Raw genomic sequence first — 24,696 nt, forward strand, 5'->3', positions numbered from 1 at the left:
AAACCACACTAATTGAGGCCCGAATCATTGCAATGGGTCGGGATTGATTATTTCTCCCCTTCCCGCCCATTGTGCTATTTTTTGGCATTAACAAGATTGTGTGGGTTCTCAATGAGTTCTGTCCTTCTAGATATCTATAGAACTGCACATCACCACTTCAGCTTATAAGCATGAATGGAACTAGCCTTTGTTAGTAAATTTTTCTCGTTGCTTTTGGTTTCTTTACCTCTGAATGGTGAAATTCAATACTAGCACTGAATTTTAAATAAGATGTTAAAGATAGGTGCAAGGTTTGTTTCTGCTTGTACCTTAATATAAACTAGTACTAGAGATCGCTGGAATCACTTGGGCATATTAGTTTTGCAAATTGGAAGGCTAGGGATTAACTGTAGGTGACTACTAAAGCTGTCAAAACATGAGAAATCGTACAGGTACTACATGGAAACTTCAGAAGGTCTTTGTTACCAAGATGTGTATTAGTGTATATTTCAGATTGATCTTGTTGATATGGACCATATCATCTCTTTAATAGAGTTGGTATGTTCTTTCGAAAGCTTTAGAATTTCATGTTCCCGGCTTCTGAGAGTTCTAGCCCTTTGGTTTATGAGATCTACACCAGGATGGAACTAATGAACCATGATTAGGGCACTTGAGTCTCCTTTGCCTTGGTCAAATAAAAGGGAAAAAAAACAGGTGTTGGATAATCTTAGTTCTTTTCCAAAAATCAATGTACATGAAGTGCTCGGGGAGTTTTGTGGTAATGTAATATGGGGTGGGTGTTCTTTTTTAAGTTTATTTGGAAGTTCCAACCAGAGATGATGCTTAATCTATTCTGCTACAGTACTTTATGTTACAAATTGCACCAAACAGTCAAATGGAAAGACCATTTGGTGCAAATTAAGTCAAGCTCCCAGTTGATTATTCGGCCCTCTGATTCAAAATGTCCAGACCGATGGTTGGCGAGCCACATGAAATACCGCACATATAACTAATAATGATGCTGTCCTTTTGCCGTGCTGAGAAAAAGAAAGCAAAAATGCCCTCCTGCTGCCAGTACTTATGAGTTGACAGAAGCTGTACGTGATTCACGATCACCAACTGACAATAAGCAGAAAAAGGCCACGTGGCATTCACCCAGATGAGGAACAAGTTCAACTACAAGAAATTAACATCCGGAAAACACTTTGTCGCTTTACCAGACAAGTGCCTATGAAAATTCGACACCCCATCAAGCGTCGGAGATTACAACATTTATTGCCTATAGAACATCGCCGGATTTTCGGCCTTTCTTCAGAACCCAAAAGGCAACAAAGATAACATGGGAAATGTCAAAACTTTATTTCTTTAGCACCTGGAAGAAATATAATCAAACCATTCCAAACAATACAACCGCCTCGCATGACTAGCAGGCGTACTTAGAGATCAGAGGAAGCAATTAAGGAGAAAGAGAAGAAAGGCACGATGGATGTTCAAAGAAACTCCCCAACTGCATCTCCAAAGAAAAAACCTGCCACCCTTCAGCACCTCTTCGAAATAGATTCAAAGAATAAACCTATAAGTACGCTTGCCAAGCATCTATCCAGTGCTGAAAACGAAGAAATTCTTTCTAGTATCTCTTTCTGTACCGACATCTTCACCTTCACCGATCCTCGTGAATCTCCTTCACGGCGAGATCTTAAGCGGGTAAAGCTCTCTGAGCTCCTATCCACCATAAAGTCGAAGAAACCACTGAATAAACAAATTTTAGCGCCTCTCATGTCCATGCTATCGACCAACCTTTTCCGGCCACTCCCTCCACCTTCCAACCTCTTCAATATCACACCTGATTTACCTGATGATGAAGACCAGGTTTCTTCTTTTTCACCATCATGGTCTCATCTCCAAGTTGTTTATGATATTCTCCTACGACTAGTCATCAGCACAGATCCTGAGATACTTCGAGAGCATGTAGACCATCATTTCCTTCTCAATCTCCTCTCTCTTTTCCAATCTGAAGACCCGAGGGAACGCGAGAACTTGAAGAACATATACCACCGGATATATTTGAGATTCACTTTCTATCGTTCATTCATGCGGAAATCAATGAACAATGTGTTCTTGCACTATATATTTGAGACTGAGAGGCACTGTGGCGTCGGGGAGCTGCTTGAGATATGGGGAACTATCATCAATGGCTTTACGGTTCCACTCAAAGAAGAGCACAAGTTGTTCTTAATGAGAGTGCTAATTCCTTTGCACAAGACCAAGGGAATGCAGTCTTTCCATAGGCAGCTGGCTTACTGTGTTTCTCAGTTTGTACAGAAGGAGCCTGTGCTTGGAGGGGTTGTTGTTAGAGGAATTTTGAGGTATTGGCCTGTCACCAATTATCAGAAGGAAGTTATGCTAATAGGGGAATTGGAGGAACTGGTGGACAATTTAGATCCTGATCAGTATAGGAAGTTGGCACTGCCTATGTGCACACAGATTACAATATGTTTGAACAGTTGGAACTCACTGGTAAGCTAAATTATACAAATTCTGATCTCTCATAGCTATTTCTCCTTAAAATCTTTGTTTCTTTTATTAAGTTTTAAGGTCTTTCTTGTGGAGAAAGGTCTTGTGACTGAATGGTTTCCTTTGTTGTCTTTTTCCTGGAAAAAGAGGATAAAACTGCCTTCTTTCTTTCTTATTATTTTATTTTTGCTCTAACGCTACCTAAGATCTTCTGTTTCTGCAATTCCTGACCGACAATCATGTTCTGTAATATTGTACCTAGGTTGCTGAGCGGGCACTTTATGTATGGAACAATGAGCAGTTTGTGATGATGGCATCACTGGTAGTAGAAGAGGTATTTCCTATAATTGTTGAGGGCGTAGAGAAAAACCTCAAATGGCATTGGAGCAAAAGCGTCCGACAATTGACAGAAAATGTGAAGGCAATGCTGGAAGAAATGGATCCTATTTTTTACTCCGAATGCCTCGAAGAAATCGACCTCAGAGAATCCAGAGCTCATCAAGAAAAGATCAAGAGGAAGGAAAGATGGGAGATAATAGAAATGGCAGCAGCCCGGAATCAGTTCCTCCAACCACAACATTGCATATGTCCCCCATTGGAGAAACACGTGTAGAAACCTGTGCTGGCAATCGACTCAAAAACCATTGAACATTATCCTGGAAGATTAATACAATATATTTCTTGATACCTGAAACCAGCACTTGGCCGCATGTATTCCAGCCAATATATTCATATATACACGCAGTACAACGTGTGTGTATATATGCATGTGCATCAGAATATTGGAAGTGATTGGTTTGCCAACTAAAACTCGATCGTCAGAATTATTTACAGTCAAAATCATTAAAATATGGTCCATAATGTAGTAAAAATCATGACACTAAAGGCCAAAAAATATCTGTCAAACTAGTAATCGTCAAGATCAAGCCAATTATTTGAAAAATAACTTTCTAGAACAGGCCTCAATCTCATGGCCGGCAGGCCACAGAAAGTATCCGAAATATGCTCAGATTTTCCTGCAAATTTATGCATCATTTAGGATTTAGGAAACACAGATTTACATTGTAGTAAAGGCTGCCTATGATTGAAGAACTTAAACAAAGAAATGAAGAATCCAAGAAGCATAAAGTTTGTTTTAGGTTTGAAATATTGAAGCCTTTCTTCTCCGAGTTTTAAGCATTCATTACACCCACTCTGAAGCACCGACTCACGCGTTGAGTAAATAGTTTAGTGAAGCTGCTCTTGTCTGAATAATCTATTTAAGAGCCGTATCCATGGCAAATCCGTCATTGATTTTGTAGATACATGGGATCATTAACTAAATGTTTATTTTCTTGATCTATGTCAATGTCGTTTCATCAAAGATTTTGTTCTAATTCATTTTTCCATCGAGGCCGGATGTTAACAGTACAATCGAATGATCCATAATGATATATATTCGAACTGTGGTGCGGTGCTCGGATACTTATTTATAGTTTACATAGTAAATAAAAAGACATTTAAGATTTACGTAATTCGGCCATAATTACGTCTATATATAGCTCCCAGAGCTTCTCGTACTCTCTATTACAGTGATTAAAAATGTGGATGAGAGGTCGGAGAAGATGAACATTGCATGGTTTCTGGAAAAGAGTTCCCTTCTTGATCGCGTCTCTTGCCCTTTTGGCTCTACTTCTCTTCTTTAGTCAATTCACCTAGTCCCATGGCATACTTTTTCCCATTTCCTTTTGTCTCCCTTCTCTCTGTTTAACCATATACTTTTAACTCTCATGGATTCAGTTTCTCTAGACTCTTTTTTATACCCAACAACGTTTGTCCACAGATAAACACACAACAATCAGAAAACTGTGGCTTCCTTCAATTATGAACAGTACTACTTTTCCTGTAGGAAGAAGAGGCTGGGAAGTGAGAATACTTGCTTTTCGTTGAGATTAGTGGAAGAGTTAGCAACCCATTGGAAGTGTGAGGTTGAAAGTTTCCTTTCTTCCTAGAATTTAAGATTTGTGTAGGCTTTAAACTATGTATGTGTTCTCGTTGGGCATCTGGACTGAAGTTATCGATGATACGCATCTATTCGTCAACCCACAGGTGTAAGATATATACAACTATATATGTATGTGTGCGTGTGGGCGGGCGGGCGGGCGGGCGGGCGTATGAGTGTGGAACTGGAGAGCACAGATGTCACACAGCATCGGATCACAACGGGAAAAGGTACCTTAAAAAATTCACAAACCGGAGAAAACAACATTGCATTGTTATGTTGAGTAAAAATGCAATCCAATAATTTATAAAAACCATCGTTATGGAGTAATTAATCCTCCCACAAGGCCACAACTCGAATCCAAACTGCTGCTGAATGCACAGCAAGAATAATGACTCCCATCTCGATATAAAGATTACAGTCCAACAAGATCACATGTCAAGCCCCTTGTAAAAAATGAAACACCTAGTACAAAATCTGTGGAAACACATCCTATCCGCTGAAAGTTCATCAACTATAGAGAATGCTTAAGCCCAGAAAAGGGAATAACAATGATGACTCCAGAGACCGATTGATAAATATTTAGTCTTTTTATAGATATAGGAAAAAATGAACACTCTATCTCAAAACTTAGAAAGCTGCACCCCTGTACACCATATCCATGTCCCAACCCTAAGTGGCTTCATTTTTCTCAAAACAAATGCTGTCTAGATAATGACCATTCCATTAAGGTTCTGAAGAGCAAGTTCGCTAACTCCAAGCTTTAATGAATTGGGTCAATACGATGCTTCGCTGAGAAGATAGGGCCGGACTTTGCTTCGGTTAATCATGACCGCAATAAAATATCGGACAGTTGATAGATGACCGGCAGTAATGATGCAGACACAAAACTCTGAATAAGCACACTGCAGAAGGGAGCCAGCAGAGAAAATACATCTGCTGTAAGAAACTTATTACACTAGATACTTTGACAGCTTGTCCTTCACAGGGGGCTCCAAAGCAGACATACATTGGTCCCACACTCCATTTATAAGCATCTGCCAAATCATGTGTTGATGTAAGAAAATCAATATGGTGCAGTCTTACCAATAACATGTCTTACAAATAGATGAAACAATTAGGTATTGCAAATAATTCAACCAAGCCTATTGAAGAATCATTAGTACCATGACATAAATTGAAGCTGGAAACATACAGTTAATTGCATAATTCTATAAAGGAGCCAGAGAAAAAAAAAATCAAAGCTAACCTGTTTATAACCATGCAACACCTGGCTAACATCATTATGGAGATCTTCACTCCTTATTTCCTATTGACATAGGAAAAGTAACACCGCTGAGTTTTTATCAGGAATCAGAACAATAAGATTGATCTCTAAAGGAAGGCGAGCCATTCTTACATGCCAACTTGCAATTGCTTTGCACATGAAAACTAGTGAACCTAACGCCCCTGATGGATTTACTTTAACCTGGCATCATTTACAACAACCCATGGAACATTTTTAATGACTGATATTTAAAATATAAATTTTTGAGCAAGCAGATGTATACCATTGCACATAGACCCCTGAAAGCTTCCTCCTTTTCAACATCATCACGTATCCTGCATGAATAAATTTATTTATGAGAAAATGAAGGCCTGTAAGCAAGGATTATTATTCTGAGCTCATCTTAAATTTTTTTTTTTTTTTTTTAATCGGTAATCAAAGATAATATATTCATAAAAATAGGTATAGCCCAGGTACACAAGAAATATACATGAAAACATGCCTAGCTAGAGGAAACAATAGAAAGAAGAAGATCATGGACACTACGTCCGTTACAAACTATAGCCCTTGCCCATACAAACAATGTCTTAAAAAAGAAAACTTTAAGCTCGTCCCTTGTTCTCTCTTGATCATCAAAACATCTAGCATTTCTCTCCCTCCAAATATACCAACACAGGCATATTGGTACCAATCTCCAAATTGCCGCTACCTGAGAATCTCCGTGTAGTCCTGTCCAGCTTGCGAGGAAATCCACCAATCTCCAAGGCATAACCCAAGACAATCCGACTCTTAAGAAGACATCATCCCATACAGCCTTAGCCACCTCACAGTGTAAAAGCAGATGATCGATAGACTCCCCCTGCTTCTTACACATACAACACCAATCTAGGATAATGACCCGTCGTTTCCTCAAATTATCAATGGTAAGAATCTTGTCCAAAGACGCTGTCCAAACAAAGAAAGCTGCTTTTGAAGGAGCTTTCGTCTTCCATATATTCTTCCACGAGAATATAGACAAACTGGAGTTCGTAAGCTTTTGATAAAAAGAACTAACCGAGAAGATACCTTTTTTAGAATGATTACAATGCAACTTATCCCCGGAGCCCCGTGGAATACTTGCGGAATATAAAGCCGCAAAGAACTCCGTAAAAGACTCCAATTCCCAGTCATGGGCTGCCCTAATGAAGTCAATATTCCATTGAGGGGTACCATTTGCTGAAGCATGAAGAAAGACAATCGATGCCTCCTTAACTCTTGCAAGCGCAAAGATGGCAGGGAAAGTGTCTCGTAGACAATGGTTACCACACTATATATCAAACTAAAAAGGGACACGCGAACCATCGCCTACAACAAAATGTTCATGTTCACGGAATGTCCCCCAAAGACTCCTAATGTTTTTCCATAAACCCACTTCATAAGTGCCTCGTACCTCGTTCGAACACCATCCTCCCCAAGCTTCCCCAAACTGAGAATCTATGACTGCCCTCCAAAAAGCCTCCCTTTCATTTTGGTACCTCCACAACCACTTACTCGAGAGGGCTTGATTGAATTTCAGCAAGTGGCAAATCCCCAAACCTCCCTAAAAAATTGGGGTACAAACTGTAGACCAATTAACCAGGTGGAATTTGAACTCTTCCCCCAATCCACTCCATAAGAAATCTCTTTGTAACTTCTCAATTTTATTAGCCACCTTTGTGGGAAGCGAGAATAGAGACAAGAAATAGGTAGGTAAGTTAGAAAGAGTGCTTTTAATCAAAGTCAACCTACCACCTTTCGACAAGTAAAGCCTCTTCCAAGCAGCCAATCTATGCTCCACCCTTTCGACTACATCATTCCAAATCCTTTCAGATTTAAAAGAGGCCCCCAACGGTAAACTAAGATACTTCATAGGAATAGAAGATATCTTACAACCCAATGTAGAAGCAAAAATCTTCACATCAGGATCGGCCCCCACTGGCACTATTTCCGACTTAGCAAGGTTAATGCTTAATCTTGACACGACCGCAAAGCAAAGGAGTAATGCCCTCAAGTCTTGGACTTGACCGAGGTGTGCACCACAAAAAATAAGTATGTCATCAGCAAATAACAAATGAGAAATGTTAAGATCACTATTCCCTACCAAAAAACCATGGAGTAACCCACCATCTACCATCCCCTCAATCATCTTGCTGAGAGCTTCCATAACAAATAAAAAAAGTAGAGGGGAGGGCGGATCTCCCTGTCTTAGGTCACGAGAGGAGCTGAAGAAACCCACCGGAGAGCCATTTACCAAGATGGAGAAACGAGATGAAGTGATACAAAATTCTACCCATTTCTGCCATTTCCCCCCAAAACCACATCTTTCAAGTAAATAAAGAAGGAACTTCCAATTGACATGATCATAAGCTTTCTCTATGTCTAACTTGCAAAGTAGCCCAGGCTCTCTAGACTTAAGCCGACTATCCAATACTTCATTTGCAATAAGAACCGAGTTAAGGATTTGTCTACCTTTGACAAACGCATTTTGCGGCTTTGAGATTAGTTTTTCCACCACCGAGCTTAGTCTATTTGCTAACACTTTGGAAAGAATCTTGTGCATCCCATTCACGAGACTAATGGGGCGATAGTCCCTCACATCCCTAGATCCCCCACCTTTTTAGGAATGAGGGCTAAAAAGGTGGCATTGAGGCTCTATTCAAATCTAGCATTAGAATGAAATTCAAGAAAGACTTGCATAATATCTTCCTTGACCACCTCCCAACAAGTTTGAAAGAAACCCAGGGTAAACCCATCCGGACCAAGAGCCTTATCACTTGACATACTTCTGATAACATTGCCCACTTCCTCTTCTGTAAAAGGCCTTTCTAACCACCATGCACTGTGCTGATCTAAAGTAGAAAAAGACAACCCATCCACTCTCGGTCTCCAATTATGCTCTTCTGATAATAATTGTTGGTGGTATTGTAGAATGTGGTTTTTGATAACCGTCTGATCCGAAGAAGCTGCCCCATCTACCATCAGTGTATCAATAGCATTATTCCTCCTGTGATAGTTAGCCATCCTGTGGAAGAATTTCGTGCATTTGTCCCCCTCCTTAAGCCAAAGTACCCTTGATTTCTATCTCCATGAAATCTCCTCCATCAAAGTAACCCTTTCAAGATCAACAACTACCTGGTTCTTCCGGATTTTGTCAGGATCAGAAAGGGATCTGGCCTCCTCCTCACCTTCCAAGCCTTGTAATTCCTCTAAAAGAGAGCGCTTTTGCTGAAGCACACTGCCAAAAACTTGTTCATTCCACTACTTCAAGTCCTGTTTCAGCGCTTTCAACTTTTTAGCAATAATGAAACTTGGAGAGCCTTGGAAGCTATAGGAAGTCCACCAATGTCTGACCCTGTCTACAAAACTGTCAGTTTTAAGCCACATATGTTCAAATTTAAAATACCTTCTACCTCCATAGATGCCTCCACAATCTAAAATGATAGGGAAATGATCAGAACATAAACGAGGTAATCTTCTTTGAGCCACATCCAGATAGTGACTCCCAATCGGGTGTTAGCAAAAATCTATCGATCCTCGACCATGATGGGCAGTCACAGTTGTTGGACCAGGTAAAAGTGTCTCCTGATAGTGGAATGTCCATGAGCTCCTGTTCTGAAATAAAATCAGAGAAATCTCTCATGGATGGAGTGATGCGAGAAGATCCCGACCTCTCGCTTGGAAAGCGAAAAGTATTAAAGTCACCCCCTATGCAACTGGGTAGCTCCCACCAACTGATGACTCCTGCCAGTTCTTCCCACAAGAATCTTCTCTCTGAATCAAGATTAGGGCCATAAACCCTAGCAAAAGCCCACTTAAAGTCGTCTTCTAAATTAACAAAAGAGCATGACACCGAGAAATCACCTACACACTCCTCCACCCTTTCCACCACCCTTGTGTCAAACATAATTAAAACTCCCCCGGAAGCACCTTTTGATGGTAGGTAGGTAGGACCACCCAATATGTTGTCCTCTCCATAAACTGCGAATTACTTGTCTAGTAATAACTTCCAATTTAGTCTCTTGTAAACATATAATGTCCCCTTTCCACTGGCGAAGTAAATTTCTAACTTGGAGCTGCTTATTAGGATCATGCAGCCCCCTCACATTCCAAGAAATTATTTTTGGCTTCATTGGACAACCATCTTCCCCCTCCCCTTACTACGCTCCCGAGTAGAGCTCTTCTCACCTCCATCCTCTTTCATTGCCCAATCTAGCCTTTTGAGTTCTCTTTCTCTTTTTTTTGGCCGAAGCCAAGGATTGATCGGACTTTGCTTGGGCATTCACAGCCTCTACGGCTGTAAGTAAGGCCATAAATTCAGCTTCAAAATTCTCATAAGAAATACCTACCATGTGATTAATGTCCATTGCTCTCTCGATAACCCAGTCTGACACATTGGGATGAAAGGAATAGAGTGGAGTAGGTTCATCCTCCCCATCCCTATTAGCCTTAAACAGAACCAAAGAACTAGTATTTTCGAGAAAACCGGACTCTTCTACCACCTGTTCCGACGCAATGGCTACTGTTTTCGCAGCCAGGGGAACAGAAAACAGCCCAGAAGGAGCTAACGTCTCTGTCTGTGCCACTGCTAGGCCCGAAAGTTCAACTACATCCAACAAATGATTATGAGACGGCACCGGTAGTCTATTCGTCACCAGAAAGTCGTGAAGAAGGCCAAAACATACCGGTGGCGAAGTCTGTGCCACCACGAAAGGTGGCGGCCCCTCCGAAAGCACCCCGTGTTCCAACGCAGCTTGCGCAGGGCCGCTGACTTCATCGAGGACTTCCATGGAATGGGATGGTGTATCAGTGGCTGCTGACATTAGAGTCACCGTCGCGAGGGACACTGTCGGGTTCTGTTTCAGTGAGGATTCCGGCGAACCAAAGACCCCATGTTCCAACGAGGCTTGCGCAGAGCGACTGGCTTCATCGAGGGCTTCCGTAAGGAAAGTAAGCGTATCAGTGGCTGCCTGCGTTTGAGTCATCGGGTTCTGTTTCAGGGATGCCGACGTTTGAGTCGCCGACGCGAGGATTCCGACAGTACTAAGAATCGGATCATCAACTATGCAACCTGCCGACACCACCTTAGGCAGCACAGAACTCACCGGCGGGCCCACCACCCCCACCGTCGAACTCTCCTCCACTGATGAGGATGCCTGACCTGCCACCAACAGTAGCGGCGACACTGGGCTAGCTCCGTGGGCCTCCCTTCGTTTCCACGCAGGCTTCGAGCCCTAGGCTACGGGCTTAACCAAATCGATGGGCTGCTGGATAAAATTGGCTTGCAAATGAGGCCCAGCAGAAATGGTTCCCTTCCCCTTAAGCCCATACTCGAACACAGGCCCATTAAAGAAGCCTTCTCCCTGGCCCCCCACGAAAATCTTCTCCCTCTGAAGTTCCTCCTCAGCGCAAAGTTTTAATACACCCATATTAAGTATTAACCCACCCACTTGCTTCTCCATCTCTGCCAACGATAGTAACAAAGTTTCCAAACTTGGCCCCGACAAAGGCCTGCATACACTTGCCTCTTCACAGGGCCGCATCTTCACCAAAGGACATGACCCCTTTGTAGGTTTTGGAGCTCCAGACAGAGCCTCCTTGTACGTAGAGAAAACTTCATGCCCCTGTGGTAGTGGAGGAGGCAGCGTCCATGGGTGGTTCCCTCTGTTATCTCTTCACAAAACAGAGGAGGTTGCGGTTATAGTTGCAGCAATTTCCTTCAACAACTCACCAAAATTCCTCCAACCAACACCTTTCCTCCCTTCCGGAATCACTAGTAAACCGCGCCGTTTCTCTTGACCGAACTCTGATAGGGAGAAGAAACTCCCATAAGAGTTGCGTTGTCTCTGAATCACCAAAGCCAATTCTACGCGACCTGATGAAAACAGAGGAGCCCTCTGAAACTATACCTTCCTTTACCATGCCAACCAGCCACCCCAAGGAGTCTTGCTCAATGAAGATGTGATTCACCGCGCGACAACTGCTCTCGGTGATTCTCCACCACCTTGCATTCGTCTTCATAATCTCAAAACATTTTTTATCAATAACAACATTCCTACTCGACCCCATCACAAAACAACTACTCATAAATTCTGAAAACTCTAGGCTAACAAACACTGGTCTCAACCAGCAAAAACGGAAAACCAATGAGAAAACACAGCATTTTCCCTTAACTGTAAAACTCACTAACACGATAACGATAAACTCCAATCTGAACTTCACCCCCAATTGGACTACATGTTAATCACCACAAGAATCTATCACAATTGACGACCCAACTCCAGAAGCAAAAACAGAAAAAACCAAGAAAAGCAAAAAGTGTACGGAGAGAAAATTTTAGGAGAGAGAGAGAGAGAGAAAGGTGAAGTAGCAGTAATCATCTTAAAAAAAATAAACATTGCTCAAGCGATAAATCATGTCATCAATGGCATAAACAAATGAGACTAACAAGTTTGGAGTGGATATACTAAATGCTGAATTGTACGAAATCATTTAACCCAAGTATAACCACTTCACAATTGAAGCCTTTGGAGAACGCCCAGTTTTCCCTCTTGATCACTTTATTGCCATGAATATAAGTTCTGAAAGCTCTCATTTAGTTGTGACAAAAAGAAACGCAAGTCAAACAACTAAGGAAGCTTTGAATTCTATAGTCTTGTTGCTAGAGTTTGATTACCTTCATCAGGAACTTCTTGACAAAACACTTATTGACACACAAAAGGTATTGACACAAGTAAGTTTCATTCATCAGTGCAGGCAAAGAACTACTTACATAGACAAAGCACTGCACCATGGTTCCATGAAATGTTCCATATGTGGTGCCACAAGCTCTGGACAAACCCAGGCAACCCTCCCAAGTGTTATAGCACTATTTTCTATGAGTGACTTGTTGAGTTCCTACTCAGGATCAAGAAAATGCAACTGAGGATGACAAATGTTCTACAATACGTGCACACATAAACAGACAATAATGAAACAGATAATTACCTCTGCATGTTGAAGTATTGGGACTAAGCATGAAATAACTGTCAAAACAACTGGAGTGATTTCTTGACGGACCTGAAATTTAAAATCACAATTAGTTAAGTGCTTTATGGCATAGTGAACGAAGTCCATTCGTTCACGATTGATAAAGAAACACAAAGCCAAGAAGCATCCATATAGTTATGACTACTGTTTTCAGAACTAAACATATGGGCTGGAGGGAAATTATATAATGGTCATACACTCAAATTTGTCTGTGGCACAACAAAGAAGTATGAATCCAAGATCACATGCGAGTCTTCCATAATGTGGTATCTCCATGATCATATTGCTTGAGTGCAAGCCCATCATTTGACATATTTTGCAAACCTTAATAAGTCCTTTGTCTATCAGATGAAGTAGGCCACTGAAGTAATGATTAATGAAACCCAGGAATTCTAAATGACAAAGGGAACCACCCAAAGAGCCTGAGAAAAGGTTGTAGATCAATAATGAAAAACTCTGGACAATGTGGATTAATCACCTAGACATCTATTTCAGGTCCCCAGCACTTAATCCGACGGTTAAAATGATATTAGGGGGAAAAACCCAAAGTTACCTAAACTTGAAATCAGCAAAAGCTAAGAGTAATTTAATGGAGTATAAAGAGCTTAGCATACCTTAACCGCTAATTCCCCGATGGCCCAACATGCATTATTTGCTACGGAAAGAGTATCCTTTAGATTAGGAGTGCTCTGTACAGTACAAATGTTACATAGATAAAAAGGTCTACCAAGATACTGCTTAAATGTAAACACCATGAAATATGTTTTACTTACCAGTTGCTTCACTGCAACATCAAGAAATTCAGACAGACGGGGTTGCAAATGAACAGGGCATACCTAATCAAAATCAATGGACACTAATATGCATCAAAGATTCAGACAGATAATTACCTTAGCACAACAAAATTTAAAGGTCCTCTAGAACCAGTAGCCTTGTTGCCTGCGGTAACTCACTGCTGCTTTTTTCGAGAAGTCCTTTTTTTTTCTATATGAACATAGAAAGTCTTTATATTTTTTTATTGAAAAAAAAAAAACAACACTATGGTCCATGTCCCATAGCCTTGTTGCCCTGTGGTACCTCACTGCTTTTCAGAGAAGTCTTTTTTTTTTTTTCTTTTTGAGCACAGGAAGGCGTTATGTTCAAGTCCTAGGATCCAACAAGCAGCTCAAGTGGACAAGGACATCTCCTAAGGGCTGGGGTAAAATAAGGTCATCTGATGAATAAGATTTTCAACTTACTTTCGCCAGGTCCCCAAGAAGGGCAAAGGCACTCTGTCGGACATCAGAAGCATAATCCATGCAACATTGCAGAAGCAGTTCTCTCAAATTACTATGTGAAACCTGAAGAAAGGAATAGTATAAGCAAGTCAATGTACAAGCCATAACATGTTTAAATCTTCTTAATATGTAAAATATCCACATTCCATTCAGAAACTATGTACTCCCAGCTCTGTTACAGACAGCTTGTGTTTTGCAATCTACTACGAAAAGAAAATTTTGGAAAAATTATCAAGACGGCTTGTTTGGGAAGTGAGATGATCTCATGTCATCTCAAAACTTCTCATAATTTCATTCCCAAACATCACTCAAATACAAACACTTTCAATTTCAAATATTCAACTTTTTCATCTAATCATTGCCTAATCATTACAGTTTTCCCAAACTTCTAAACAAAACACAAAAAACAATACTACTTCAAATTTCAAAACAAAAATTATATTAAAAAATTATATTCTAACAATATTTTAACTTTTATAATATTTTCATTCAACTTTTTCTCACTTTCCAAAACCCAATAAAACATCTTAACTCAAAACCATTTCACTACTATTCACAGAATTCTCATCTCATCTCACTTCCCAAACGAGCCATACAATCATATTTTTCATCCCCAAACATAAGTTGGCATAAGTAAACAACAAAGGAAGAAAGCAGGCCCTTGTAGTATAATGACTATCTATCCAATAATTACTCATTCCAAGATAAAATCATTTTTATGTATATCCCAATCCATTGTCTAGCAGTATTATATAGATAACAGCCAGATATGTTTAGTTATGTCTTATTTTCAGAGTGGAGTTGCTTTCTTTTTTCTTTGAGTGAAGTTGCTCTCTTAATGAATACAAAACAACTTTTTTCTATAGAGAAAAAAATCTCAGAAGGGAAGCCACTAAAGCAAGCAGATAAGAAAGCAATACACTTTATTTCATATCTTTTCTTGATGCAGAAAATTCAGAGAAAAAAGAGTACCAGACTCTCTATCCCACTGCCAAGACCCTCTGCAAGTCCAGAGAGCAGATCAAGACAGCATACAACAAACTCTTTATCATATTGAACCCCTGCTGAAACAGAATCGACCTGCAATAGAATTTCAAATAAGCATCTTGCAAAAATTAGAAGCTGGAACATATTTTACAGGGATCAAATATCTTAAAAGAAGAATGGACACTATGAGGTTTATGTAATGCCATGCAATTTTAAGTGACACTAATGCCACAAGAATTCAGAATAGTTAGGCTTTCAGAAATTATGCCAATGTTACCGGCGCACAAAACATATGCAGGATTCTGAATGATGAAAGATACCACTGAGTGATGAAGACACAACATTGTATTTTTTTTAACCCCTAAGGATTGGCTCAAGTGGTAAAGGACTTGGACTTAGAGGTATGCTCCCTTCAGATCTAAGGTTTGAATCCCACTGCATGCAAACAATCTCTAGGGGCCATTGGACTGGGAGATTTTCTCATTGAATTATCCGAGGTGCACTTGTAGGAAACTCCTTACCGATGACCTATGCACCCCCGGGATTAGTCGGGATGTTGTTCCCGGACACCTGGTGCCAATAAAAAAAACAAAAGATACCACTGAAATTCGTACTAGATTCAAGCAGCATTTCATATTGTGACTTCTCTTACTTGTGAAGTTGATAAACTCAATGCACTATGTTGGCATCGATGCCAAAGAGTGTCTCTCTTCCAATGAGTTTCCAAGATACCATTGTTTTTTACACGATAAACAACTTAAGTTTCCCCAACCAGACTTTTGGAATTTCCAAGATGAAGCTATGACTTGAAAGCAAGGATCACTAACTGTTGATTCTTTTTCTTTAACAGATAGGCACATAGACGTCAAGTTGGCAATAAGTTTTTTTGTAATAAGAGATATTATTAATGCTCAAAAAAACTTATTGCCAACTTGATGTCTATGAGCCTTTCTGTTAACATCTAAAACAACCTTATCCAAATATATACATCTAAAAAAAGCCAAAGTAACAATGAACAGTAACATTAACATTAAAATAAAGAGAGAACTTCAGACCACAAGGTAGTGTGTGTGTGTGTGTGTGTGATAAGTAGAACCTTAAAGAAATATTACCAATTCATTAGCTAAAAAATAAACAAATGAATTAAAACAGCTAAGTCATCAACAGTCGATATCAAAATACTAAGACCTTTGCCAATTCTTGTGTCTGGATGATGCTTATGCACCTCTGAAATACAGGCTCGGCAAATTGAGAGAATCCATTACCCAATGCCTGCAAGAAGAAAAACTTGTTATTCTTCCGCAATACAGCAACTCCAAGTTATTTGTGTGATCAGAATAACGGCTATAGAAGTATGAATGCATGTGGTTGGCACATTAACCATATATGTGGCGTACTCAGACTCATAGTTGGCTCAAGCGGATTTACTTTTTAAAGGACCACAGATGATTTAAGAGAGATCTGGTACTTGAAACTCAAGTTGAAGACCTTTGTGCGATAACTCCCAAACTTTCTACCAAAAGAAAAAACTATTCAAACTTTTCCTTGTTGAGAATGGCTTCGGGGACAAATAGTGTGGTTGTTTGCCCATATTATCTCTTCAGTATGTTTTTCAGTACTGGTGAATGGAATTTTTCTTGTGGAGTTCTTCAGTGTTACTCGAGCATTCCAACAAGAGGCCCTTTATGCCCCTTTGCTATTTGTTATTGTAATGATGGCTTAGAGTAGATTATTATCATAACAATTTTGTTTATCGGTAATCAAGAAGTGTTATTCATAACAATAGGCAAAGCCCGATTATTATCGTAACAATTAGCAGAGTCACAATTTTTTAAATACTACAACAATTGAGATCAAAAGAAATGAGTGAAAATACCTGTGCTACGGATGTAAAACACTCCAGAAGCGGAAAGATGTCCTTGTCTGAATTAGAAAGTTGTTGCCACTTTGCAATCAATGGAGGCATCAGAATGTCAAGATACTTGGACTGCAAATTCAGACAGTGATTTGGCATGTAATTGTCTTCTCCACAAATGAACAGGGCAACAAACTTCCAGTACAATAATGAAAACATCAATTTATTTTTTTGGCTAAAAATATATATTTTAATGATGTAAACATCACTTCAAAAGAAGTGCAGGTGGAAAATGGGATGGTGAGATTATCTTGAGCATAATGATGATACCTGATTTAGCTCCTCTCCAACAGCATCTGCTAAGGTTCCAATAGCATCATATACAATTCTGAGGTTCCGTCTCTAGGTATAATCATACAAGATTTTAATTCCACAAAGCCAAAGTAATACATAATAGGATACAAAGCATAAAGAATTGCACAGATTCATTATGTAATCAACCAGAATTACATATTATTATTGTACTACTGAAAGGAACTTGGTTAAAGCAATGTCCAGAAAACAACCTGATATTTCCCAAAAGCACACATTAGATGCTGCAAAATAATTTCCAAGCGTGGTGCCAGCTCTTCAGCAGCCTCCTGCAAATTAATAAACCTCCATTTACCAATTTATAAAACTACCAAAAATGAAATATTAAAACCACATCCCGCATCTAGAAAAAGAATGGGACACATTATAGAAAAGAAATAACCTCTTCCAGTGTTGCAAAAGCTGAACAAGCAGCCTCTTGCACCCTCTTGTTAGGATCCAATATTCTTCGCAGAAGACCCATAAGAACCTTGTCAAATTGCTCATAGCCTTTTTGATGTCCAATACCCTGAGATAGAAGGAAAGATTAGTTATCAACCACAAAATCTAGCTAAATAAGTCATAATACTACCAGATCTGAAATGAATCACAACTGTATTATGCATATACATATATATATATATGTGTGTGTGTGTATATATTTCAAGTATAAAGGCATATTCAATGTGTTATCAGATACCTTATATGCCAAATCCTATGGGCATGTAAGTTTGATGAAAATTCCCTGCTTCAATAGAGAACTACATCTAATTTGCTTTTAAGTGATTTAGGATCTGGATGAACTCATGGAAGAGTACTGTAAAGTTCTCTTGAGCACCTAGTGCTTCATGATGTTCTGGGCGTGTTCTATTTCTTACTCATTGAGAATAATGTTTCACAGAGTATCTGCACTTAAAAGTATCACTTGTATGTTCAGAAAACACTTCTGACAAACTTCAGTTCAGCTAAGCTATTTTAGAGGCATGATGTTGCTCCCTATAATCACGGCTGACTTCTAGCCAGCTTATTGAAGAATGCTTTGCATTCAGATAGGACATCTGTTGAGCACACAACGTCCTAGTAGAGTGGACACCCCCTTGTTCATCCATGAGATTGGACCAAATTAACTAACAGTGGATCTGAGTTTCTCCAGAGCACCAGCATCATTCCTGCCTTTCTACCTTAGTCCACAACAATTAAATTCTGATGTTCTGTCTAATCCAGCTTACTCTAAAATATTTTATTCAAAAAACCCACTCAAGCTTCATCTCATCATGCATTTTATCAGCCTAAGAGAGGCATATACAAGTGAAATGCATCAAAGCAATAATGATCTTTAACTACAACCGGACAATGGAATGGATATGTCATTATACCTGAACAATAAATTTGCTGAAACGAGAAAGTGTCCAGCATGAAATACTTCGTATGAGTGGAAACTTATCATCTAAAAGAGGGATTAGAAACGTGACGATCTGCAAAAGAGATAAATCAAGCTTTCAAATGTGCTGAATTGGCAAGCCTCGGTGCTTTTCATTTTGGTGAGCAGCAAGTGTAGAATAAGAAACAGTATAGAATACAAATTTCTCATTTCTTACTATCTAGATACAAAAACTTTTAACTACACACTGCAAGACCTACCTACTGATATGGTGATGATGATGATATCAATATAAAAATGCAAAAAAGTAAGCCAAAACTAAATTCTGAGTCAAAAGTATCCAGCATGAAATACTTTGTATGAGTGGAAACTCATCATCTAAAAGAGGGATTAGAAATGTGACGATCTGCAAAAGAGATAAATCAAGCTTTCAAATGTGCTGAATCAGCAAGCCTCGATGCTTTTCATTTTGGTAAGTAGAAAGTGTATAATAAGAAACAGTATAGAATACGAATTTCTCATTTCTTACTATCTAGATACAAAAACTTTTAACTACACACTGCAAGACCTACCTACTGCTGTGGTGATGATGATGATATCAATATAAAAATGCAAAATAGTAAAGCCAAAACTAAATTCTGAGTCAAAAGTATAGCAATTCCATAATTCCCATCCAAGTGAAAAGTAAGGAATTACACAACTGAATAGTATAAAAATAAGCTCTAGAAAGAATGGGGATAAAAAGTCAAAAGACAAGGAGACAATCAAATTCACAAAACAGAAAAATAAAATAATTCAAACCTAGCAACAAGCAAAATCTCACTGGAAAAAATAAGGCATATATGCATCAGATTTACCCCCATTTTTCTGTAAGTCATAAGCCATGTGCTTCAAAACTTGGCTAATTAAAATCAGACAATGAAATATTACCTCAGATAAATGAGGATAAAGACCATGAATGCAACCTTCAGCAATGGCGCCAAGAGCCAAAACAGCAGCTTCCCTATCTTTCCAGGCTGTATCATCGGTGTTGGACAAGTTCACCTGAGGAAATTTGAAAAGTGAAAAACATGTATTTGATGCAGGAGCTGCTACTTCAAGAGAAACATTTCTCCAACAGGATACATTTGGATCCAACTTGCACTTAAAATTTATGGAGAAGAATCCTACCTGATGTTACCGGCTACCTTTGAAAAAAAGGGTGATTCAAGTTCAGTTTTCAGCTATTGTTTTAAACCCCTAGGGTTTGGCTCAAGTGGTAAGAGCCTTGGTCTTGGTGGTATGCTCACTCTAGGTCTAAGGTTCAAACCCTTTGGTGCAAATAACTTCCAAGGGCCATCAAACTAGGGAAATTTCCCCTTATATTATCTAAGGTGCACTTGCGGGAAACTCCTTGCTGAGAGCCTGTGCAACCTGAGATTAGTCAAGACTTTGCTCCTAGATACCCAGTGCAAATAAAAAAAAAAAAGCTACTGTTTTAATTCAACAAATTGACGGCAATTCAAGTATTGCTTGGATTCTCGTGCATGAACATGTATGATAATGATTTCCAAAGTACCAGCACATGTTTTGAAGTTTACATATACAACGGCCACACACACACACACACAATATAAACAAATGTTTAAAACTAAATTACAGGATAAGTATATCAGTGGCCTTAATAACCAAAATAACCCATCAAAACCTTTTTTTATAGGTATATAACCAATAAACCATCAAAACCTAAAATATCAAAATATCATTTTCAACATTATTGAACAGCGTAATTTCATGAGCAATGACAAGGACCATTTCTGATTGTTCAGAAAAACATATTGGTTCAATCACCTGCATTATCACATCCCCAATGCAAGCAAATGCGGAGATGGGAATAAGAAAGAAAATTACAGAAGAAAAGAAGCAATGAAAGCAATATATCCTTACACAATCAGGTATTTGCTTTGAATCCCAACTAAATCAATCACCTGAACTATAGGCATCAGTGTTGGAAGAATCTCATCCCCAAACACATTTGAGAGTATATCAAGAGCAGCAGCACTGCACTTCCGTAAATTCCATACATTAACAATGTCATCATCCTGTAGATTTGAGAAGTGTGATTTGAATAGAACTCCACAACAATTATTTAACCTTCCAAAAATCATTAATGAAAGCAAAAAACCATATGATCTTTGCTGAGTCAACTTGACTGGCCAAAACTTGTTCAATAAGCAAAGGAAGAATGATGATGGTTTACTTACATCATCTTCTGCATTATCTGATCCATGAAATCGCGAGGAATGGAAACGAGGCTTGAGGTCCTGCAGGGCAAAAAATAGAAGCAGAGGAAAGAACAAAAAAAATAAAACTTGATGAGCACAATGTTACAACTGAAGAAATATGCAAACCATAGAAAACCCAAGAACGCAACAACGACAACATGGTTCCAACCTGATCACGATCTGGGAGTGACCCATCCTCCTGCAAAAATAAATTGAATCCAGGTGAATTATGAGCAATAATCAATTCAGATACACCTCAAAACCAATTGACCCATAAAAGTTAACCTCGGCGTCCACAATTGATTCATCATCGTCGGCATAAACCATGTTGGACAACAACACCTGTAACGGAAACAGATACATTAAAGAATTGCACGACTCCAGAGAAAAATTATTGTCAAGAAAAATCTTGATAGAGTGCTAACTATACCGGAACTAGACGTGGCAAGAACTCTCTTAAATTCCCTAGTGGTAACTGAGCATCACAGTATGCAGACCTGACAATCATAATCCATATGGAAAAGGAAGCTTATCAAAGGACCAAAAAGTTTTGAAAAAAAAAGGAAATTTACCAAAAATCTGTTTCAGAGTTCCAAACATCAGAAACCAAATGCCATAATCATCCCACTAAACGATTACACATTTTTTAAGCAACTTTTAAGTGTCATATGAAAGATGAACTCTTTATTTTTTATTTTTACAAGCAAGCAAAAGAACAAAATTGCCACGCCACAATAATAAAGAAAAACATTTCCACACAGGTTGTTATTCAATACATAGAGCATTTTTTGAAAAAAAAAAAGAGGTTAAATATGAACACAGCAAGACGCATCAAATTTATCAAGAACATAATTAAAATAATCTTTAGCCTTTCTGAACTGGGAAAAAAAATAGTGATGACTGTTAGCCCCAACCCAATACCCTGAAAGCCAAAGTTGTATATGAACTCCTGGTCCTACAGAGATACCTATGACAATCTTGCACAGGGATTGGAGGGCAAAGGACTAAAAGAACAATTAGCACGAACTCTGTTTTAATTCCTAAACCTTGATCCATAAAAAGCAAGACCGACCACATAACACAAGTCCCAAACAGGGTTAGCCAGAAAATTTAAAGTTGAACAATAAGTTAGCCATCTCTGTATCTAGTATCCAAAGCCAAAAACTAAACATCCAATCCCATATCTTCTAATGCATATACATACAAGCATATGGTATTATGGGTGGATGGGTGTAGAGAAAAGGGGGAGGGATTAATGTACTGGATAAACGAACTGTGAAGATGTAGATGAGTGCATGGGAAAGAGAGACTGGTAGAGTTATCTACCACGTAAATTAGCCCCACCAGATGCCGATAGCCGAAATAATCAAAATCGTTTAGACTCAAAACATAACCAACTGAGGTCACCTAATTTTACACTGATCAATTGAAATAATGAACACTACGACAACAATATTCAGCATGCAAAAAGAGAACACCAGAAACCTCCTTTTCCTTCTATTCGCTAATTGAAAGCACCTTAGCACAAAAATATGAAGTTCCACGATGGGAGGGAAGCAGGAAACAAGAAAGAAAGCTCCTAACATTTATTTACGTGAGATCAAATAGCTACATAAATGACTACCATTGTAAATCAAGAGTTCGCAAAGAGGACTACCAGAATTCACAGGCCTCAAGAGCCACTTCATCATCAGTATCCTTGTTGACTTGCAACATGTATTCAATTATATTACTCAAATGTGGCTGCATTAAAATGTGAAAAATTGGTTCAGCAAAGCTAAAAAGAAGTGGTGGCATTAAAATAGAAAATAGCCACAGCAAGAGAAGATAGCATGATAGTTTGATGCACACAGAAAAAGTCCCTATACACTCAAGGAAACTACATGCAAGCACTATGTATAAATAATTGCTACGTAGGAAAGAGTATGTACTACAAATATAATACGTGCCTAAAACTACAATGGTGGAGAACAAAATGCTAACCTCCAAGAAAGATGGACGGACTTCAATTAGTTGAACAAATGCTGCACAAACCTATAGGAATACAATAAATAGATGAGATTGTAGACAAGCTTACAGGATTAAATGACAAAACCACTAAAAAGCCCAAAGGTGGAAAGTGGAGCTAAAAAAACTATTGATGTAAGAAAGAGCACCACTTTCCACTCATCTTAGTACTAAAGAATAACAGTGACCATCAACGTGACCAATAATAATCATACAATATTTTTTTGATAGGTAATCAAGAAATTTTATTCATTGGAAAATGAGGCATAGCCCAAGTATACAGGATGTATACATGAGAAGTACCTAAAATAATAAACAAACAATATTAAGCCTCGACTCTATTCAAACTGACATTGGATGCATGAAAGATAAATGATAAATCCACAATTTGTTTCATCCATCATTAGCATTATATTTTTCGCTTTAAGTACAATACATAATGAAACAAAAAGGTGCGGCACTGGACCTGGTACGAACAATTGGATTTTAACAAATAGTTATATACAACTAGGTTTCTAAACATCAGAAGAGTTAATTAAGGGTAAATAATTTCATTTCCACTGGACAACAACTATTTTAGAGTTACATTAGATTCATTTTTTTTATGAGTAAATTTATTGATACGAATGAAATAGACATAGCTCGTGTACATAGAAAGGATACAAAAGAATACCTAAATACATTCTAAGATCAAGAGATTAAAGACAAGAAGTTATGTACATTGTTTCCATTAAGTACAATGGCTGAAAACCAAAGCATTGAAGTGTGTACAAAAAAATTATGCAGCTCCGCCATTGTAAGCTCCCTATCTTCAAAACACCGCTCATTTCTTTCCGACCAAATACACCACATGATGCACAACGGAATCATCTTCCACACTACTGCCACTTGAGGACAACCTTGAATCTCCTTCCAACAAGCCAGTAAATCCACCACCCGCAAAGGCATAACCCATGCAACGTCGACTCTTCTAAAGATCTCATCCCATAGCACCCTTGTCACCTCACAATACAATAATAAGTGGTCCACTGATTCTCCATTCTTTTTACACAAATAGCACCAATCCATCACAATGCAGCCCCTCTTTCTCAAGTTGTCCGAGGTCAATATCTTCCCAAGAGCAGCTGTCCATACAAAGAAAATCACTTTAGAAGGCACAAGAGACCTCTGGATAGTCTTCCAAAGGAAATGTGAATCAGCTTGTGATATCAATATTTTGTAATACGCCCTAACTATACATTTATTGCTGCCATTAACCCTCCACTGCATCTACCACAGAAGCATCCTTGTTTGCTGCAATACCATAGAGAGCTGGAAAAACTGTGTTAAGAGCATGATCTCCACACCAAAATCCTACCAAAACCTAATTCTGGCACCCTCTCCAGCCACGAACCAGGTATGGCTTACAAAACTCGACCACCCCTTTCTAATAAATTTCCACAAGCCCACACCATACCCTACGGCCAAGGGCACTTCCTTATAGCACCAACCCACCCAATCACTTCCGTGTCTACAATCGATAATTTCCTTCCACAACGACTCCCCCTTCGAGTGATACCTCCACAACCATTTCCCCAATAAGGCTTTATTAAAGGTCCTCAGGTTGCACACTCTCAGTCCTCCATTCGAAATTGAGGAGCAAACTTTATTCCAATGAACAATATGAAATTTCTTTTCCTTCCCCACTCCCCCCCATAAGAAGGCCCGGAATAGTTTATCAATCATGTTCGCCACCCCTGCAGGCAAAGGGAACAAAGATAAAAAAAATAGGTGGAAAAATTCATTAGAG

General features: G+C 38.9%; 2 protein-coding genes across 2 annotated transcripts in view; one reads left to right on the top strand and one right to left on the bottom strand.

Annotated features, from left to right (window-relative positions):
• The first annotated feature begins 1,417 nt into the window (after nt 1–1,417).
• LOC109006508 (serine/threonine protein phosphatase 2A 57 kDa regulatory subunit B' beta isoform-like) lies at nt 1,418–3,150 on the top strand. The gene is made up of 2 exons (XM_018985798.2): nt 1,418–2,496; nt 2,756–3,150. Exons 1-2 carry the CDS (start codon nt 1,462–1,464, stop codon nt 3,104–3,106), a joined length of 1,386 nt encoding a protein of 461 aa, XP_018841343.1. The 5' UTR covers nt 1,418–1,461; the 3' UTR covers nt 3,107–3,150.
• A 1,590-nt stretch (nt 3,151–4,740) lies between these two features.
• LOC109006621 (transportin-1-like) overlaps nt 4,741–24,696 on the bottom strand; it is a 28,787-nt gene continuing 8,831 nt past the window's right edge. Inside the window, exons 6-29 of the mRNA XM_018985965.2 lie at nt 22,884–22,934; nt 22,558–22,643; nt 21,331–21,397; nt 21,186–21,242; nt 21,070–21,099; nt 20,880–20,939; nt 20,604–20,717; nt 19,567–19,680; nt 18,632–18,730; nt 17,659–17,784; nt 17,471–17,545; nt 17,235–17,306; nt 16,926–17,036; nt 16,238–16,321; nt 15,035–15,142; nt 14,024–14,125; nt 13,559–13,621; nt 13,400–13,474; nt 12,744–12,815; nt 12,529–12,653; nt 6,025–6,076; nt 5,874–5,942; nt 5,724–5,783; nt 4,741–5,511 (exon numbers count right to left, since the gene is read on the bottom strand). Coding sequence (XP_018841510.1) covers nt 5,428–5,511; nt 5,724–5,783; nt 5,874–5,942; nt 6,025–6,076; nt 12,529–12,653; nt 12,744–12,815; nt 13,400–13,474; nt 13,559–13,621; nt 14,024–14,125; nt 15,035–15,142; nt 16,238–16,321; nt 16,926–17,036; nt 17,235–17,306; nt 17,471–17,545; nt 17,659–17,784; nt 18,632–18,730; nt 19,567–19,680; nt 20,604–20,717; nt 20,880–20,939; nt 21,070–21,099; nt 21,186–21,242; nt 21,331–21,397; nt 22,558–22,643; nt 22,884–22,934 — 1,956 coding nt within the window. The 3' untranslated portion in view covers nt 4,741–5,427. The remainder of the gene's footprint in view (nt 5,512–5,723; nt 5,784–5,873; nt 5,943–6,024; nt 6,077–12,528; nt 12,654–12,743; nt 12,816–13,399; nt 13,475–13,558; nt 13,622–14,023; nt 14,126–15,034; nt 15,143–16,237; nt 16,322–16,925; nt 17,037–17,234; nt 17,307–17,470; nt 17,546–17,658; nt 17,785–18,631; nt 18,731–19,566; nt 19,681–20,603; nt 20,718–20,879; nt 20,940–21,069; nt 21,100–21,185; nt 21,243–21,330; nt 21,398–22,557; nt 22,644–22,883; nt 22,935–24,696) is intronic.

This window comes from Juglans regia, chromosome 16 (assembly GCF_001411555.2).
Source record: "Juglans regia cultivar Chandler chromosome 16, Walnut 2.0, whole genome shotgun sequence".
NCBI classification, from domain to species: domain Eukaryota; kingdom Viridiplantae; phylum Streptophyta; class Magnoliopsida; order Fagales; family Juglandaceae; genus Juglans; species Juglans regia.

What these genes read in the sequence shown, in the direction of transcription:
- LOC109006508 (XM_018985798.2), top strand. Translation starts at nt 1,462, where the DNA reads ATGGATGTTCAAAGAAACTCCCCAACTGCATCTCCAAAGAAAAAACCT. An exon ending in TGAACAGTTGGAACTCACTG is followed by an intron (nt 2,497 to 2,755) that starts GTAAGCTAAATT and finishes TATTGTACCTAG; the next exon opens with GTTGCTGAGCGGGCACTTTA.